Source organism: Cydia fagiglandana, chromosome 11 (assembly GCF_963556715.1).
Source record: "Cydia fagiglandana chromosome 11, ilCydFagi1.1, whole genome shotgun sequence".
In the NCBI taxonomy this organism is placed as follows: Eukaryota; Metazoa; Arthropoda; class Insecta; order Lepidoptera; family Tortricidae; genus Cydia; species Cydia fagiglandana.
Genome location: NC_085942.1, coordinates 821,576 through 841,391, shown reverse-complemented (window position 1 = coordinate 841,391; position 19,816 = coordinate 821,576). Strand labels below are relative to the sequence as shown.

General features: G+C 41.0%; 2 protein-coding genes across 2 annotated transcripts in view; both read right to left on the bottom strand.

Annotated features, from left to right (window-relative positions):
• LOC134668629 (uncharacterized) overlaps positions 1-19,816 on the bottom strand; it is a 347,587-nt gene that overhangs the window by 87,731 nt on the left and 240,040 nt on the right. The gene's annotated exons all lie outside the window — the stretch shown is intronic.
• LOC134668714 (uncharacterized) lies at positions 1,121-3,788 on the bottom strand. The gene is made up of 2 exons (XM_063526156.1): positions 3,718-3,788; positions 1,121-1,671 (listed from the first exon to the last, which is right to left on the bottom strand). Exon 2 carries the CDS (start codon positions 1,525-1,527, stop codon positions 1,126-1,128), a length of 402 nt encoding a protein of 133 aa, XP_063382226.1. The 5' UTR covers positions 1,528-1,671; positions 3,718-3,788; the 3' UTR covers positions 1,121-1,125.

Sequence of the window (19,816 nt, the reverse complement as noted above, 5' to 3'; positions counted from 1 at the left end):
GCATCTATAAATATAAATGTTTAATAAAAATGGAAACTATGGTCTAGATGAAGAAAAGAAACTGTAACAATAGGTACCTATAAATTGTAAATTGTATTTTTCCTAATTACTCGTAATGCATGTTAATTATAAGATGTAATAATGTTTTAATTTAAAAGATGTGTCTCGCCGAGTTTGTTGCCGGTCCCATATTGGGATACCCTCCTCCAATTGAGGGGGGATTTAAATCTTCTCGGGGCAGAGGTGTACGGTTGGAGCCGGTAAAGGTTTATTTGACGTTCATAAGCGCATTGTAATATGCCTACTTGAATAAACTATTTTTTATCTTTTATCTTTATATTTTTTGTATGACCGTTTGTTTCATATTTAAATAAACAAATCAAATCGTCACAAAACACTAGCCACTTATTATCGTGGGTAATGGACGCGGTGACCTGAATCGTCTATTCTATCTACTTATTTATTTACGCATAATTATATGTACGCCGTCAACGCACGCCACCGCAGTCAATAAACACTATGTTTATATTTACTACTCCATGCTGCCTTTACAACACTGCCCATTGATGCGAGTTACTTACCTGTGCGAGTTACTTGCCTCTACATAATTATATGCACGCCGTCAGCGCTCGCCACCGCAATCAATAAACACTATGTTTATATTTACTACTCCATGCTGCCTTTACAACTCGCCAAATGATGCGAGCTACTTACCTGTGCTAGTTGAGGTAGTTATATACTTGCCGTCAGCGCTCAATCAGGGATCCAATACTTAAATCATTAGGGCTGATTATTGTTTGTCATAATTCATTAAAATTGACAGAAGCCCTACCATATTTAAGGTTAATAAGGACTACTGTCCTTAAAATTGGGTATGAAATTACAAGCAAATATCAGCCTTAATTACTGTTAGATCTGCGCAAGGGGGTGCTACGGGAGGGTGCACGACCATCAAACAAGCGAGCTAGTTTAACACTGATTTATTATACTATACTTAATGCATTCGAGAACAGGTTACAAACACAGCGGCGCGCACTCACACATGCATACATATCTAACATCCCTCCCACTTATAGCTAGAAATATACCTTAATACTATTACAATGATCTTAATCTAAAACTAATTCACTCGGTATCGTAACCAGAGTGCACTTGCGAGGGAGTGGCGAACTGAGGGCTGATTGCATGTCGTCGCCTAGCGACGTAGTCGACAGTTGGCGTTGTCGGACCTCCGGTCTGGGCCGGGTCTGGGTCTACTGGTCTGGCAGTTACATCCAGTCTCTCTCCCTCTTCTGGCTGTGATGATGACTGCTCGCCAGCAGCAGGCGGTGCAGCGCAAGCGCTCGTAGTCGCGGGCTCGACAGTAGCGGCCAGCGCGGCGGCTTCAGACGACGACGACGGTATGTCCGGCACAACGTCGGGATCCCACTGCGAGTTCTCGCTGTGTATGGGGAATGGATGAGCCCTTAGTTGGTCAATGTGTCTGGTCACCTCGCAGTCCAGTTGTGGTATATAAATTTGGTACATCACTTTCCCAAGCTGTTTTTTTACGATACCTTCTATCCAAGTGATTTTTTTATTACTATTGTTTGTGTATTTAGTTAACCACACGTTATCATTTATCTTAAAATTGGGTCGTTGAACTCCTTTATAATATTTAGCCTGTAAGGACTGTTGTTGTTCCACATTTTCAATGAGGTCTGTGGACGAAGGAGACGGTGCGAACGGATTAATCAAATCTAGCCTCGATCGTAACTCTCGGCCGTATACTAACTCGGCGGGTGATTTACCCGTGGTACTGTTTTTGGAGTTCCTATAGTCAAATAAAAATTTGCAAGCTACCCTCAACTACAAAATTGACTTAAGCGGTTCTTACCTCACATTCCTCAGTCTCGGCCTGCCCCGCCTCCCCTCCTTACCCCGCCCCTGCCGCCGTCCGCGTCGGAAGGCACGCTCGCGATAGATAATCAGCACTATTTTGTTTACTAGTTATATATTCAATGGTATAATTATAGGCTGATAAAAATATCGCATAGCGTTGCAGTCTGTTAGCGGATATTTCGGGGATGCCTTTATGGGGACCGAATATTGAGAGTAGTGGTTTGTGGTCCGTTCGCAACACAAATGGAACTGACCGACCATATAAGTACTGGTGGAAACGCCTAATTCCAAAAATAATGGCAGTGGCTTCCTTCTGAATTTGCGCGTACTTTTTTTCTGCTGACGTAAGCGTTCGGGAAGCGTAAGATATTGGCCTTTCCACTCCGTCGGGACCTAACTGTGATAGAATGGACCCCAAGCCCACAGGTGATGCATCTACTGTCAAAATCAATGTAGCATTGGGGTCAAAATGGGCTAGAGTACTATCTGAGGCAAGAATATTTTTTACCTTACTAAACGCGTTATCATGGATAGAAGTCCAGTCCCATTTAGTATTCTTTTTTAATAATTCGTACAATGGACTTAAAACAAAATTGCGGTAATAATTGGCTAGACCTAAAAAAGATTGTAGCTGAGCTACGTTCAAGGGTTTAGGCGCCTCTAAAATAGCCTTAACCTTATCTGGTGACTTCCTTACCCCGTGTTTATCTATAACGTGACCTAGATAAGCCACTTCGTCCTTGAAGAATTCGCACTTGCTCATTTGGACAGTTAATTGCGCGTCTTCTAAACGTTGCAACACCGCGGTTAGCCTTTCTTTATGTTGGGTTTTATTTGTGCCCGTAATTAGGATATCATCCAATAAAAAAATTATTCCATCTATACCCGCAAGTACGCACTCCATGGCACGCTGGAATATAGCAGGTGCACAAGCTAACCCGAAAACTAACCTGGTATATTTAAATAATCCCCGGTGTGTATTAATACATGTCAGACCCTGAGATTTTCCCCAAGGACGAATTGGTTATACGCCATAGATAAATCTATCTTACTAAATTGGACGCCCCCGTGTAGTTTAGATAACAAATCATTAACAGAAGGCAAAGGGTATTGATCTATTAATTGTTTATTAATAGTGACGGAGTAGTCTGCACATAACCTTATGCTACCGTCTTTCTTCAAAGCTGGTACTATCGGTGACGCATATTCCGAGTGTTGAACGGGTTCTAAAATACCTAACCCGATTAACCTATCTAACTCCTTATCTATCTTTTCCTTTAAAGCATAAGGCACCTGTCTAGCTTTGAAGAAGATCGGCTTAGCGTCCGGTTTTAGGTGCAAATCGACGGTATACTTATTAAATTTCCCTAGATTGCCTGAAAAGACCTGCGGGAACTTTAAAGACAATTCGTCAATAATATTTTGGTCACAATGTTGCTCGGTGTGCCCAGGCGGCGCGGTGACGGCGTTCACGGCGTGCTCGGTGCGGTTCGCCCGCGCCAGCTCCAAGTTAAATGCGCGAATAAAATTCCTGCCAAGAATAGGCGGCCCCCCCCTTCCTAACCACATATATGGATATCAAATGGGTTTCTTCATTATACGAAATGGGTACAGTAATAACACCTAACGTAGTAATAACTTGGAGCGAGTAATTATATAATTTTTTGCTTGGGTTCGACAATGGCAATTCTTTAAAATGGGAATTATAAAAACTTTCGGTAATAACGCTTACTGCTGCCCCACTATCTATTTCGAACTCCAAAAACAGATCACCGATCCGGACCCGCTCCGTCATGGGCTTGCCCTTTACGCACCGAATATTGTAAAATTGCTTACCGTCGTCTCCTTCGTCCTCAAACCCTTCTTCGACGAATTTCACTGTGTCCTTGAACGTACACATCTTACGCAAATGTCCTTTCCTATTACATTTTTTGCACTTATAGTTTTTGTAGCCGCATTGATTAGATTTATGATTGGTAAACCCGCAAACATTGCATTTTTCTTTTTTGGAGATGTTGAACACGGAGTCCGAGCCCGCTGCCGCTGCGTCAGCGCCGACGCCCGTTGCGCTCGCCCCCGGAGCCTGCGCGGCGGTGGCGCGGCGTGCGCACCGTACGCTCTCTGCCAAGTCGATAGCCTTGGCCAGGGTCAGCTCCGGTTGATTCTGTGCGAACAGCTTATCCTTTTCGTGTCCCGCCACCATGCCCATGATAAATTTATCCAGCAAGGCTTCTTCCAAATTCTTAAACCCGCAATGTGCCGCCAATCCTCTAATCCTGGCTGCCCACTGAGTGTGACTTTCACCTGGCCGTTGCGTTGCCGAATAGAAGGTAGACTTCTCCGCGAAGCCGAGTCGCTTTGGAGTGAAGTGATCGTCGAGGATTTTGATCAATTTTACGTACTCCAATTCTTCCACCTTACTGGGCAAAGCCAGGTCACTAGCTAACTTAAACGACGATTCGCTTAATGCACTTAATAAGATCGCTCTTCGCTTGACCGCGGACTTATCGGTCTGCTCATTTATGTCGTTGGCAATAAACCATTGACTTAGCCGAGATTTATAGCTGACCCAGTCCTGCGAAGTGTGGTCAAAGGTCGACAGAACGCCAAACGTTGCTCCCGTGGCCATAATTATATTTTAAACGCGAGTCCGAACGTCGCCACGTGTTAGATCTGCGCAAGGGGGTGCTACGGGAGGGTGCACGACCATCAAACAAGCGAGCTAGTTTAACACTGATTTATTATACTTAATGCATTCGAGAACAGGTTACAAACACAGCGGCGCGCACTCACACATGCATACATATCTAATAATTACCTTATACATTATGTTCAAGCAGGTAGCGCAGTGAAGGCAGCATAGCCCCACAAAGCTTACTGCAAGGCCTCCATCCATCACTGGGGTCGCTGGTGGGAAAACGCCTAATCGACCCTGACCCGAAAGTGTCACATTATAAGATAAGCTTTAAAAACGCGTTTTATTGTACAAATTTTCATTTTTGATTCAAGCTTTTACTGCTGCCTGTACTATTCTTTCAACAGGCTTTCAATATACAATACTCATCGACCCAAATACAATAACAGATGTAGTAGATGTATTGTTTTCCATCGTATTTTCTCGTAAACGTTCGTATTTGTCATGCTAGTTCAGTCAACCTCAGTACTTATTGTACCGAGACTGACTGAAATAGCAAGAGATGTTCGTAAGTTTCCGTGAAAATATGATGGAAAATAATTATGCACTACATCTGCAGGTTGAATTGATATCACAGCGTTTTTATAGCCACCTCCTGTGCCCGTCACCAGTAGACCGGGAGATAGTGACACATTTTACTGGGTCATTTGTACCAGTATGGCGGTTCGTCAGGGGTCTAAGTACGTAATGAACGAAATAAAAATGATGGTCATAGCGCTGGTACCGGCGGGCCCGGCGGCCCAATCGCGTGGGCGTTAGTCGAACGTGTCGGATAAAATACGAGTGTCGAACGATTTGTTCCACAAAAATCCTCGTATTTTTCGATAGTCCATAAAAAAGAAGTAGACGGTACCGTAATGCCATACTTCTCCGGTGTGACTTACAGCCCGCCATACTGAGGCGAACACATAAAAAAAAAACAATTAAATCATTTCTGCCAAGCTAATTTTTGCACAGGTGATCATCGTCGAGCAGCCATTCATGGACATCACCATGCCATACTTTTCGGATGGTTCCAAATGGCCGTATTTTATCCGACACGTTCGACTAACGCCCACGCGATTGGGCCGCCGGTACCAGCGCTATGACCATCATTTTTCTTTCCTTCATTACATGCTTAGACCCCTGACGAACCGCCATACTGGTACAAATGATCCAGTAAAATGTGTCACTATCTCCCGGTCTACAGGGGCCTTACCATGATAAGCAATAATCATTAAGATAATTAAGATGATAAGCAATTATAATGAAGAACGTCATGCGCGCCTACTATGGGGCTACAGAGGGGGGAACCAACTTATGCGCGTGCTTAGGATGAGAAGGACAAGTCCAGCAAGTACCTAGACTTGGCTCACGAGATAACCGCCATGTGGGATGTTGACTCGACGATCATTGTCCCGATAGTCGTGTCATCGAACGGTCTCATAGCGAAGAGTCTCGACCAACACCTAGAGAGACTCGATCTCCCTAGGTGGTTGGATCAAGGGTCAGATGCAGAAGGCGGTAATTTTTGGACACGGCGCGTATAGTACGTCGGTTCCTCACTCTGCGGCCCTGACCACCGGCAGCTTGGGCCCTGCCCCGCTGCTGGCGGCACGCTAGGTTAGGTTTTTGATAATGTGTTTATATGTATTTTTTATTGTTTTTTATGTGCTTTTGTATTTTACTTTTATATTCATGTTATAAACAACCTAACTTAAGACAAAAAATAAATAAAGGAGATTATAATGATGCAATAATGACATCATGTTAAGGCCCCAGTTCAGCTCGATGGCACCATAATATTGCATTGACTACGAACATCAGGTTTTCACTGTTGTATCTGACTTCCGCTAATGCAAATCCTCAAATCATACCGGATTAACCGGATCGACTGGCCGGTTCATGGGTATCTATTGATGTACCTGTGAATGCGTTCCCGGACCCGGGTATATCCTAGACCCGGGTATGTCCTTAAACTACGTCCAAGACCGCCGGTGGACGGGCAGCAGCGTCCCTCAAATTCGGTGTACTCGACTGCGATCGCCAACCCGCCTGCCAAGCGTGGCGATTATGGCACTCACCCCCCATCATGCAGAGCACAATAATGCGGGTCGCTTCCGCTTCCAACCGGTACGAATGGAGGTCCAAGGGGGAGGCCTATGTTCAGTGGTGGACGTCTTATGGCTGAGATGGTGATGATGAATGCGTTCCAGCAGGCGTTCTACATGACACCAAATCTCCAAACGGTCTCTACGTGTTGGATCCATATCCCCACGCACGCCTTATAAATGACCGGGCTCGAAAGATCCGAGAGTATTAAAACCGTGTAATTTAGCCTTTTACACGTTAACGTGATACATGGCTTAAATATTACATTTAAAAACAGCGCACAAATGATTATAGAGCTAATCCCATCACGGGAGATATGAATGATGACGATTTTTCTCTGGACAACAGATGCGGGGGATTTAGGCTCTGATGTACATATTTAGCCGTAACGTCCAATGTTATAAATACATTTCACATCCAGAGCTTTTCGTTATTGAAAGATGATTTTGATCCATCCGATTTTAGACTTTAACAGAAACAAAATAAAGTCAATAATTGTATAAACCCCGTTCATTCATATGGCATTGACTTTTAACGTACTTAGGCAAATCAAATAAGATATTTCTGAAAAATGTATTCCCAGCAAGCTGGATACCTTTATTTGGACCTAAATATGTGTAATCCGAGTTTACGCAATCCCAATCGAGAATTCTCGTGTTCCGGTCATTTGTTTCTCGTCTCGAATGAAGCCGAAATTCTCGTGATGTGTCAAGAATTTGAGAAATATCGAGCAGAAACCCTAATTGCAATGGACACACCAAAAATAATCGTTGTGACGCCCGTGATATTGGCCCTGAGAGCACGTAAAACGTCGGTTATATTGATGTTAGATATTTCCAAGACATGTAAATTTGAACGATTTGACATGCTTTTCCGAAAAAAGTCCAATTTTCTTGGCGTTTCTGTATTTGACTAAAAATCAGAGCAATGTCTTACTGAACAGACGCTTTCTCATTATGTATCTCCTCATAAAACATGTGCTATTCCTAATGCTTGCCACACATGGCCTTAAGCTAGGGATACCTCAACCATCCTGATCCAATTATTTTCCATCGTATTTTCACGGAAACGTACGAACGTGTCTGCTATTTCAGTCAGTCTCGATACAAAAAGTACTGAGGTTGACTGAAGTAGTATGACAAACACGAACGTTTCCGAGAAAATACGATGGAAAACAATTATGCACTACATCTTTACTAGCTGATATACTAGTACGGCAAGTTTAAATGGAAGCTTTTAAGTAAAGATTTTATATTATTGCTCAGGGGAACAATACGAGTACAATATAAGTGACACGGGGGGGGGAGGAGATATTGTTTTTTTTTTCTGCCTCTCTAACGCTCTTGCATATTCGAGAGATAGAGATGCAGATATAAGTGACACGGTGGGGGGGAGGAGATATTGTTTTTTTTTCTGCCTCTATCGCTCTTGCATATTCGAGAGACAGAGATGCAGATAGATTCGAATTTCATGTTCTCAGTTTCCCTTGAGCTGTGCTGCATCGGGAATGAACCAGCTGATTCCCCAAACACAGTCGTAAATGAACGCTTTTTATGAATCCTATCCGCAATCAAAATTGAACCTTACTTTCACTGTATTGAGGTTCAATCTCATTCGTATTATTAACAAGCACCTGCAAAGTTATCTCTGCGGTTATAAAAATAATATACGTTTAGAAAATAAGCCTTATTTATAGGCCGTTAAGATAAGAAAAGGTTTTTCGAACGGCAAATAAAGATAAAGTCGATCTTGCAGAGTTTCACAGCTTAGGTAGGTAAATAAAAATATTAAAGAATTTCTTGCTGGGCAAAAAATATATTAGGTACCTTATGATATCAAAAATATTATAATGATATACCAATATCATTATAAACGTTTTCTTTATGGTAGATTATCCAATTTATATATTACTTGGCTCATAATAGATTTCTTTTTCATTAAAATATACTTGAAAGGTCTCTTTAATCCTGTATTAGGTAGTTATTAATTTTTAAAAAACTGTTCGCTCGGCTTTTAGCGTAAGCACTCGAGCTAAGACTCGAGCTCGGCTCATGAGATACAGCCTTGTGACAGACAGACAGACGGACAGCGGAGTCTTAGTAATAGGGTCCCGTTTTTACCCTTTGGGTTTGGAATCCTAAAAATGGCGAACTAGGCTCTAAGAACCGTTCTTACATTGGATTTATGGAATAAACCGCAGGCAGGTTGCCGATTTCTGAAATGGCATCGTATTCTTAAAACTCTCGTGCGTGCCATTTATTGAGTTAAATCAAAAGTTGACGACCCCTGCCTCAGAAAACCATTGTTAGAGTCTGTGCGGAAAGAGAAGAGTCGTGGCAGAAACGGGAACTAACATTTTAAATTTTATATGGCAATCAAACCTTTGACACCTGTCTTGTAAAAAGTAAACAAACTTCTGTCAATGTATATTTTTATTAACAAAAACCGCAAGTTTTATGTATAAAATATTTTCAAAACACGATAAAACCGTACATAAAACCACAAGGAAAATTATATTTAACATTGTTCGGTTTTGTCAGCGGGAAGAAAACGGCTAAAAGCCGACTATCGACTTACAAAAAGTCGCGGAACGTGTTTCCGCTATTCGCGGGTATTGATGTTGTATTTAATATTAAATAATTACCTATTTAATAAGCCCCCTAAGTAACTTGTCTCCGGTACATAATCGTTAAGTATATTCATTCAAAATATATTAATATTCATAAATATGCAGGTCATTCATGACCTTTAAAATAACTGACAAATAGTCTTGATACTTGCCATTTTCTGCATATTTATATGTAATTTCTTTTTCAGGATTGTGTTTTAAAGTACCTACGGTATCTCGAATAAAAGACCGCTAAGTAGGTGATATGCAAGAATTCGTAATCTACGTGCCGGATTCAAGCACATCCAGTTCAGATGAAGATAGTTCTATGAGTGTCCCTGGTTGTTTTGAAGCTAGCTCAAACATAAGTGACATTGAATATTTTAATGCAGACTTCGATTACAAAGAATGAAACTTTTTCTAATAAAATATTTCTTTATTTGTAAGTTCGTTTACTAGGTTCTGAATAAAACTTTTTCTAATCAAATATTTCTTTATTTGTAGGTTATGTTAGTTACGAAATTATATTTCATATTTAGCAGTGACTTTTCGTATCGTGATTGACGGCGTAATATCGTGAGATGAGAGAACCGGACATATCCCAATAAGGCCTACCTACTTATGCACTATTTTTATTCATATTCATATTTATTATTAATAATGTACACATACATTACAAGTCAAGTTTACAATGGGTGAAATATATCCCAGATAAAATTACAGTTCTATTGCCCAATTTCTACCCGATCTACCCGGTTTAAATAACTGTTGGAATGCACAGATTAGGCAGTACATAAATGAGACTCTATCTTGTTTGGTACTAAAATTACAGTTGTATTGGGCAGATTCTTAACTGGTTTTAGCAGTTTTGTCAATCGCAGTCACTTTTTAGTATCTGAGACATAAAAACAAGTGTGTTTTAAAAAGAAACGGTCGGTCTACTGGGGATCTTTTAGCGTATGTCACGCACTGCTGCGGCGAGGCCATCGAGAGGAACGGTGAAGCGCTTGCTGTTTCACTGGACATCTCGAAGGCCTTTGACAGGGTTTGGCACGCAAGTCTCCTTAGCAAGCTTCCTGCATACGGCATCCCTGCTGACTTTTGTAGCTGGCTATCTGATTTCTTGAGTGAACGGTCGATCAGAGTAGTTATTGATGGCTGCTCTTCGGACCTCATGGCCATTGACGCCGGTGTTCCTCAGGGGTCTGTTCTCTCCGCAACCCTTTTCCTGCTCCACATTAACGACATGCTGCAACCCAGCATTGTAGGTTATGCAGATGACAGTACGGTTGTTGAGAGATATTTGGCTAGTGCAGGGGACAGCAGGGAGGATATACGTTCACAGAGAGAGGCCATGGTTGAGCGAATGAACTTGACCCTTAGTCTCGTTTCCCAGTGGGGTGATGACAATCTGGTCACGTTCAATGCCTCCAAAACGCAGACGTGTCTATTTTCCGCAAAACGGAGTCTATTCGACCTGACTCCTTCTTTCCGGGGTGCATCTGTACCTATTGCCGACAGCCTGGAACTCCTCGGCATGGAGCTGAGTTCAGTCCTCAGCTTCGGCAGCTTCATTGAGTCTAAAGCACAAACTGCGGCCAGAAAGCTGGGCGTCCTAAATAAGGTGAAGCGATACTTCACACCTGGACAGCTTCTAACACTTTACAAAGCTCAAGTCCGGTCGTGTATGGAGTATTGCAGCCACCTGTGGGATGGCTCAGCTAAATACCAACTCGCCGCTTTGGACTCAGTGGAGCGCAGAGCCAGGAGGATGATTGGCGACAAGAAGCTAACGGCTAAGCTTCAGTCTTTGGCCCATCGGTGGAAAGTCGCCAGCCTGTCGGTATTCTACAGGCTGCACTTCGGGGAGTGTGCCCAAGAGCTACACGAGCTTATTCCACCGTCCCCATTCTACCATCGGACTTTTAGACGCACGGCCGGTTTCCATCCTTACATGGTAGATATTCCACCAATTCGCACGAAGCGCTTTGCTTCTACTTTCCTTATGCGCACTGCCAAGGAATGGAATTCCCTGCCGGCGTCTATATTTCCGTGTTCTTATAACCCGGCAACCTTCAAATCAAGAGTGAACAGGCACCTTCTGGGCGAGCTCGCTCCATCGTAGGCCACGTCTACGCCTCGGCTAGTCTGTGGCCATGAGTAAGCCCATTCATAATAATAAAAAAAACAAAAAAAAAAAGAAAACTAGTGCCTCCGCTAAATCAGAGGATTGAGTTGACGATCCGACACCACCACCAGCCTCCGTTTAGTAAGCCGTGGTAAAAAACCGGAACAAAAGGGATTCAAGTATCATGACCTTTAGTGTCGTACTATAATCACGTGACCAGTGTTGTCAGCATAGCAAAAACCATAAAATAGCACTGGCGCGCCCTCAAATCCCACGACTCTTCTCTTTCCGCACAGACTCTATATTGGATTTAATTTATGGAATAAACCGCACGCAGGTTGCCGATTTCTGCATTATTATTAAAGGCGTAGGCGCTCCGTTGAAACTAGGTCGCGCTTGTACCCGCTCAAATAGTGAGATTCTTTTTGTGTTCCTTGTTATGGGTTGTAAAAAGGTTGACGAGGGCTGGGTTTCACTGTACAAAAGTTTTGGTTCTGTAAAATAATAGTTATTTGTTTCACTCGGGGGCAAAGTTGTTGTTTAACCGCTCGTGCTAATATTGATACCCGAGCAAGCGAAAGATTCCAAAATTTAATCTTGAGCGTTACGAGGGTTTCGTTTTGGTTCTGTAAAATAATAGTTATTTGTTTCACTCGGGGGCAAAGTTGTTGTTTAACCGCTCGTGCTAATATTGATACCCGAGCAAGCGAAAGATTCCAAAATTTAATCTTGAGCGTTACGAGGGTTTCAAAGCACGAGGGTTAATAATGGCGTATGGTTCCTATGTCTCCATCGTCAGATCAACTCGATGGTACCATAATATTGCATTGTCATGCGATTTATACATGCATGCAAAATTTCAGCTCAATCGGAAACCGGGAAGTGGATCAAATTTGCAAGATTTGATTACACACAGACATACAGACAGACAGACAGACAGACAACGGTCAGGTGAAACTAAATAAAAGCTTGTAAAAACCTTAGTGATTTACTTAAAAAAAAACTTAATTATTAAGGTAATATTCAGTAAATATGTAAATATGCAGTTATACCTACTGATGCATGAAAATTTTGAAGCAATTACACATTTGAATAATTTTTAGCGATTTTCAATTCACGTAAATATTAATAATTCTCTCTTGATTGCCGTATGATTCGACGATCCATTAGAATCGGCTAAATATAGAAATTGGAGGCGTCCGTGAGTCGGCGCGGTTATTATTCGATATTGTTTAACGCAAATCGTGCCTAAGTAATGTTCTCATTCGGGGACACACGGCTTAGAAGGCCTATCGCGAACCCCGACAAACTAAACGATAACTATGAAGTATTTGACGAAATTAAATTATTTTCAGAAAATATTTTAATTTGTTTTTATCAAGTAGAAACACTACTATATAAATTATAAACTGAAATAAATGTCATATACTAAGAAAAAGTGACCAAGGCGCCACAAGCCTTCAGTAAGAAGTGCATATACTTGGAAAAATTTGACTAATGCCGCTGTGGCCCGGTGGCCGAGTGGTTCAGGCACCTGCCGCGATAGCAGAGGACGCTGGTTCGATTCCAGCCTGGGGCACTGGAGGCCTTGGTCACTTTTTCTTAGTATATGACATTTATTTCAGTTTATAAACGATAACTGCCTATTTCTAGTAAGATAAGATAATATTTTATTGTAAACACCTATTCAATGTCGTCGTCTAGTCCCCGCAACATAAGCCTTATTGAGCTTACTGTGGAACTAGGTCGATCTGTGTAAAATTGTCCTATAATATTTATTTATTTTATTACCTAATTACCATGTACCTTCGAGCAACACGGAAGGGAGGCGGCATTCGTACTATTTCCCCTCTGCCGAGGTACAAGATTAGCGCGTCAATCTAATCTAGCGCGGGTAATAAAACTAGTTGCACTTGGATTTTTCACTAGACCGAGTCCAGACGCGCGCGTGAACACTGCTGCACAAAAATGCCTGTTTGCTCGGTTTTTTGTTATAAAAAGAGGTCGGGGACGTCAAATTGACAAAAAGAAAGTGTTACATTTTACATGTAATATTTTTTTTACATATCATACGTTTAATTACATTTAAATACAATTATTATATTTTAGTCTTAAGTAATTGTTGGATTTATCGATTTTGCTCGCTCAGTACAAATTGCGGATCGGTCGAGCGACAAATCCGACTTCTCATCTCTCAAAATACAATGACATACTTCAACGGAAATGTGTTAGTGTGCGTGTTGTGACACTAGTCTCTCGTCCGTACACAAAAAGAGATCGAGGTTTGCAAGATTTGTCTTTGACGTGTGTCATTTTGTATGTATTTGTGTCGTCATTACAGAGGGCCTACCGCGAACCACGTTCGACGTGTTGCCTCCCTGTCACACTTACGTATGAATTTACAAGTGCCATAGAGAGGCAACACGTCGAACGTGGTTCGCGGTAGGGCCTCTGATTGGATTTTGTATGTAAGTGTGTGAGAAGTGCCACTGTGTGCACCTTCCCCCCCGCGAAAAATGGCAGAAAGATTTGTACGGTGAGATATCGCTTGGGCCCCTCCCTTCCGACGTGTCGGAAGCCGGTGTTGCTCGAAGCCATGTACAGATATTTGTTCTTTTCTGTGGTGATGAATGCGTATGGTACCCCTTACCGAACAGTGCTTTTCAACCAGTACGGATATGATGGTCATTCTTGTCTACGTGATAGCGTGATAAAACAGTATCCGTCACTTTCAATCGCTCTGTTACAAAGTGACGGATATTTTGTCATGTGGATAAATCCGGCCGTAATAGGCCTGCAGTATGTCTAATAATAAATAAGTTTTTTAAGGGTCTCTATTTTTTCTAGAGATGCACCGGATATCCGGTTACTATCCGGTATCCGGCCTGACCGGCCATTATTTTACTATCCGGCCGGATACCAGATAATTACCTACTATCCGGCCGGATACCGTATAGTAACATTTCTTGATTTCGGAGTAAACAAATTGGTATTAAGAAACAGACACGGTCATAATCGTACTTGTTTATTATTTTAAAACAATTTAATAATTCCATTGACTTGCACGCGCACTCATTTAGAACCTAGAAATGAGTCCGCGCGAACGTTCACTAGGAAACAGGTCAAACCTGCAGAATGCGCACCTGAAAAACCGAAATGTAGGTATAGTTCCGCTGGCCGAATATCCGGCGGCCGGATACCGGATATTCGGCTGATGGTCAGGCGGAATATCCGGTATCCGGTATCCGGCCAAACAACTATCCGTTGCATCTCTAATTTTTTCCTATAATGTTGTAAGCCATAAATGTATTTTTTGCCAGCATTTTAGTTAGTCATAATTTGATTTTTCTCAGAAACGCGTAACTTATCAGGATTGCCATAAAACAAACCTAACCTAACCTATCTATAACTATAACACAACCTCACGAAAACCCTGAAAAATTAACGTTTTGAGAATCATGACTAATGATAATAATTACATTATGACTTTCAATAATTATGTCAAACAAAGGGATGCAGTATGATAAGATATAGTTGATCAAGCAGATCTTGTCAGTCGAAAAAAATTTGAAAAAAGTAGGCGCCAAGGGATATCGTCTCGTAGAAAATTTGAGTTTCGCGCCTTTTTCTACTGACAACATTTGCTTGACCATCTATAAATAAGTTGTTTTAATGCTATCCATCCACTACGACTGTATGTAACGGACGTGCCAGTAATTTGTCTTCGTCAGCCACGGAGCCTTAAGGAAATAAGGCTCTGTTCACACTGGAAGGGGTAATGACGCGAGTGTAGACGCGTCTTAACGTCTGACAGAGACGAAGCTAATGGTCATGGTTACCTATTTCAATTTCGAAAACGTGAATTTTGACTATTATAACCCCGTAAATCTTTTTCTTTTTTTGAACATGAAAATATAATTATTTTGTAACAGCGTTTTTCGACTTATAAATTTTAAGTCGAAAAACCCCCTACCCCTAGTGATTTAAACTTTATGAATTTTCCTTTAAAAATACTGGCCACTTTTAAAAATCGGAACGCCGAACGGTCCGTGTTTCGATTTTAAAAAGTGGCCAGTATTTTGAAAGGAAAATTCACAAAGTTTATTAAACCGGTTAGTACAAGTGGGCCAAGCGGCCAAGGTGTTCACAATATCTAACGCCTTGACAATAGAGGCGTGTTCAGATCTTTGTGAGTGCCTTGACCGATCCGATATATCTGATGGCGACTGTACCTAGAGGAAAGCGTTTTTGCGTTTTGAACCAATTTTCAATTTATAGCCGGTCAAACAACTTTGTCAGTGTGTGTCGATACAAGCAAAAAGCTATAGGTATCTATAGCTTTTTGCTTGTATCGACTACTAGGATCAACTAAGGCTCACTTGCACCATTCCACTAACCCGGGGTTAAGCGGTTAAACTATTTACCTAGTGTCAAATTGTATGGCTAACCATGGCAACTCCTGGTTTAACCGGTTAACCCCGGGTTAGTGGAATGGTGCAAGTGGGCCTAAGGATAGTACCTAATACAATATCGTACTTACCCCCCCCCCCTTGTGATTAATGAAAGGTTTTGCGGCGGATAAATTACGGATACTCCCCATAAATAAGGGGCCAGCAATATTTTACCGGATATCTTCGTTAGGGATTGGTTTTTACCGGATTAATTATCTTGTTGATTAATAAACGTTCTACTAAGCCGGTTAAGCCAAAGTATGGGATGAATGGAAATAATTATTGTTGTTGTGTTGTGTTGTGTTTGTTGAGTAAGACCAAGAAAAGTTTGCAGCGATTTAGGAAGCCCACGCAGTGCAAGTGTAATTTATACGTAATAAATGTACCTAATAATTTCATAGAAGTTTGACGTTTAAAATGACACTTACACTGCTATCAAAATTGCTGCAGACTTTTCTTGGGCATTTCATAATCCGGATAAGAATTGTTGATGGAGTCGCCATTGCCGGATACGGCAAGGAAGAAGAGATCACTCTTGCCCATTCATAATGTATCATACATAAATTATTAGAGTCAGTCCAAGAAAAGTCTGCAGCGGATTTTATAGCCCACGCAGTGCACGTGTTATTTTAAACGTCAAACTTGTATGAAATTATGACGTATAAATGATAGGTACTAAACTTGCGCTGCGTGGGCCATCAAATCCGCTGCAGACTTTTCTTGGTCCGACTCTATAAATTAGGTACGTATCTTCAACCTTTTACGCTAGAAATTAAAATTCGACCAAAGAAAACTTCAACATGCATGTATAAAACCTATATTTTTCACCACGTCAGCTCGGAAAGAATTACTTTGCACTTCAAAAACGAATAGCAAAGTTGCATTTTATCCACATGTGAGGCAAAGTAATCAAATGCAAATTTTGAGTTGTTTCCTTATGTTTGCTGGTAGAATTGACTTTTAAATGATGATTTTGGATAATAAATATTTAATAACATTCATTTGGATTTGATTTGGTTTGTATTTGTTTGAAATTTTACATTTAATATTTGCTTCGGGTTGGTGTGGTGAAAAATTTTGTGTTTCACTCGGGGGCAAATTTTGTTTAACCCTCGTGCTTGGAAACCCTCGCAACGACGCTCAAGATCCCATTTTTTGAACCACTCGCTACGCTCGTAGTTCAATTTTGGAATCTTTCGCTTGCTCGGGTATCAATATTAGCACGAGCGGTTAAACAACAACTTTGCCCCCGAGTGAAACAAATAACTATTAATCCATTGAAGTAGGAAATACGTGTTTAGGACGTTGACTGTCCCTAGAAATCAACTACAAAGGTCAGACATCGTGAACCTTTTGCGGGGTATGTCGCGACAACGACGCTCGTGCTCGAGCGCCCTCGGCGCTCAAAAGCCATCGCTTTGAGTGTCTGCAGACTGCCCCGTGGTTGGTCGTTCATTTAATGGCTCCTCTACACGATGGGCCAACGCCGGCCACTCCAAGGGACGCAGCCATGCGGTAGAATGAGATAGCAATATCACTTGCTCCCTCTAACGCATAAATGCGTCCCTTGGAGTCGCCGGCGTTTGCCCATCGTGCAGAGGAGCCATAAGTGGATATGCGCAGGTTCATATTGAATGACTGATTTCAAATAAAACGTTTGATTTACTTGCCATCAGACGTCACCAACATTTTTATTTCAGGTCAGACATAGCCAATCTTTTATTGGAGATCAGTAATCACCAACCTTTTTTGAGGTCAGTCGCCGTGAACCTTTTAAATTGAGATCAGACGTCGCCAACCTTTTGCGGGATGTGTCGTGACAACGACGCTCGTGCTCGAGCGCCCTTGGCGCTCAAAAGCCAACGCGTAGAGTGTCTGACTGCCCTGTGCTTGGTCATTCATTAAGGCATATCTACGATTACAGACGTATAATTATCGTGTATAGTATTCGTATCGTATGTACACTTACCTGCAATAATATGTTACTCTTCGAAGGCTGCAAAAAAAATATGTGATAGGTACGTTCTTATGGACCTTTTTACGGCCTTCGTTGTGTAACATATTAGGTAGGTATTGCAGGTGTGTGGGTTTGTGGAGCATGTATCGTGAAATTCTGTGAGCAGGGGCGGATTGCATAACAACTTGTAACCAATAATATTAGCGGAAGTCTCTTTCCAATGCCTTTGATTAGAAAGTGACTTTCGCTAATATTATTAGTTACGAGCTGTTATGCAATCGGTCCTAGCCCCCAGGTTCTATAGTTACTTGGACTTTTTTGTCGGTTCATGGAGGTTTAGGATTTTGATCAAAATCCATGAGATTTTGCGACGTCTAGTTCACAGAGCCACTAGTTCTCTGATAGTAAATAATATTTATAGGTAGGTACGAATAGGTACATATAGCCTCTAGCCGCCCAGAGGCCTAAAAAAAGGTCTATTGTTCCATTCTAATTTGAACTTTGTGTTGAGAAAATAAAATTTCATTTTGCTTGGCAAGGTTTGACGTATGGGCGGCTAGAGGATAGAGTAATTGTGTCAGTTTACCGTCCGGTGTAAGTTTCCGTCCACTTGACTAGTTAATTGTATCGATTTAACTGAAACTATATTTTAAATTAGACATCACGTTTACCCTGCAATAACAAATGCAGCATCTCACCAGCGTCCGTTATTCCAACAAACCGCCATTGCTACAAAAGTAACAAAAGCGAAGCGATACAAAAACAGTTTGCATTGTGCTTTTGTTTCATGTGCCATACCCACGTGAGCCGGCCCACAGAGTAGTGATATTACAGAGTAACGATTAACAATAGGGTATAATTTGACCACTAGTCTTCTTTTTTCGAACTGTCAAAACGAATTTGCTACTATGTAATTTATATGAAACACTAGCATGTGGCGTCACAATCAAATTACGTACTCTTTATAGTTTTATACGGGTTGAAAAAAAAAATAGTTTTATTTGCCAGAAAGTTGACAAGTTCTTCTTAACCTATTACTGTCACACTAGGCTACGCCTGTCTTGCGGAGTCAGATTGAAAACAGCATTAAAATAAAATGGCTGCTATTTAACTGATCACCAGATTTAATAAAATTTAATACCAAAAAAATCTACTTTACCACCCTAAAATAATGAATGATCACCAAAATTATAACACCATTTTAATGTGAAATGATTACCAATTTTATTACATTTTACTATCCTATTAAAGGAAATGACACCAAATTAATCATTATTAACCCAAAAATTGTAAATAATTACCAAATTTCAAACCCCAATTTAATGTCAATTGATAACCAAATTTTTACATCGTGCTATCCTATTAAATAAAATGACACCAAAATAATCATTGTAAACCCAAAAACAGTAAATGACCACCAAAATTAGAACTCCATTTTAATGTAAAATTATAACCAAATTTTAAATCTTGCTATCCTATTAAAGCAAAGCAAATTTTTCTAGTAGCATTTCGTTTCTGTATGGGTTGCAGTTCAAACCTAACCTAACCCACTTTTCTAGTAACATTTCGTTTCTGTAAGGTTCGCAGTTCAAACCTAACCTAACCCACTATTCTAGTAGCATTTCTTATCTGTAAGGGTCGCAGTTCAAACCTAACCTAACCCACTTTTTAACCGACTTCCAAATCCCAAAGGAGGAGGTTATCAATTCGGTTGTATGTTTTTTATTTTTTTTATTTTTTTTATTTTTTATGTTTGTTACTCCATATCTCCGTCATTACTGGACCGATTTTGAAAATTATTTTTTTGATTGTATGTATATGCATACAGATTGGTCCCGTTTTTGTCAAAATCCAGTTCTGATGATGGGATCTATGAGGAATCGACGGAACTCCTCAAATCTTAAAGGCATACATATGGTGATTTTTGTGTTTTTATCAACAAATCAAGCATATACATTCAAAAACGTGACATTTGATGAAGTGGAACTGCTGATGATGATCAGAA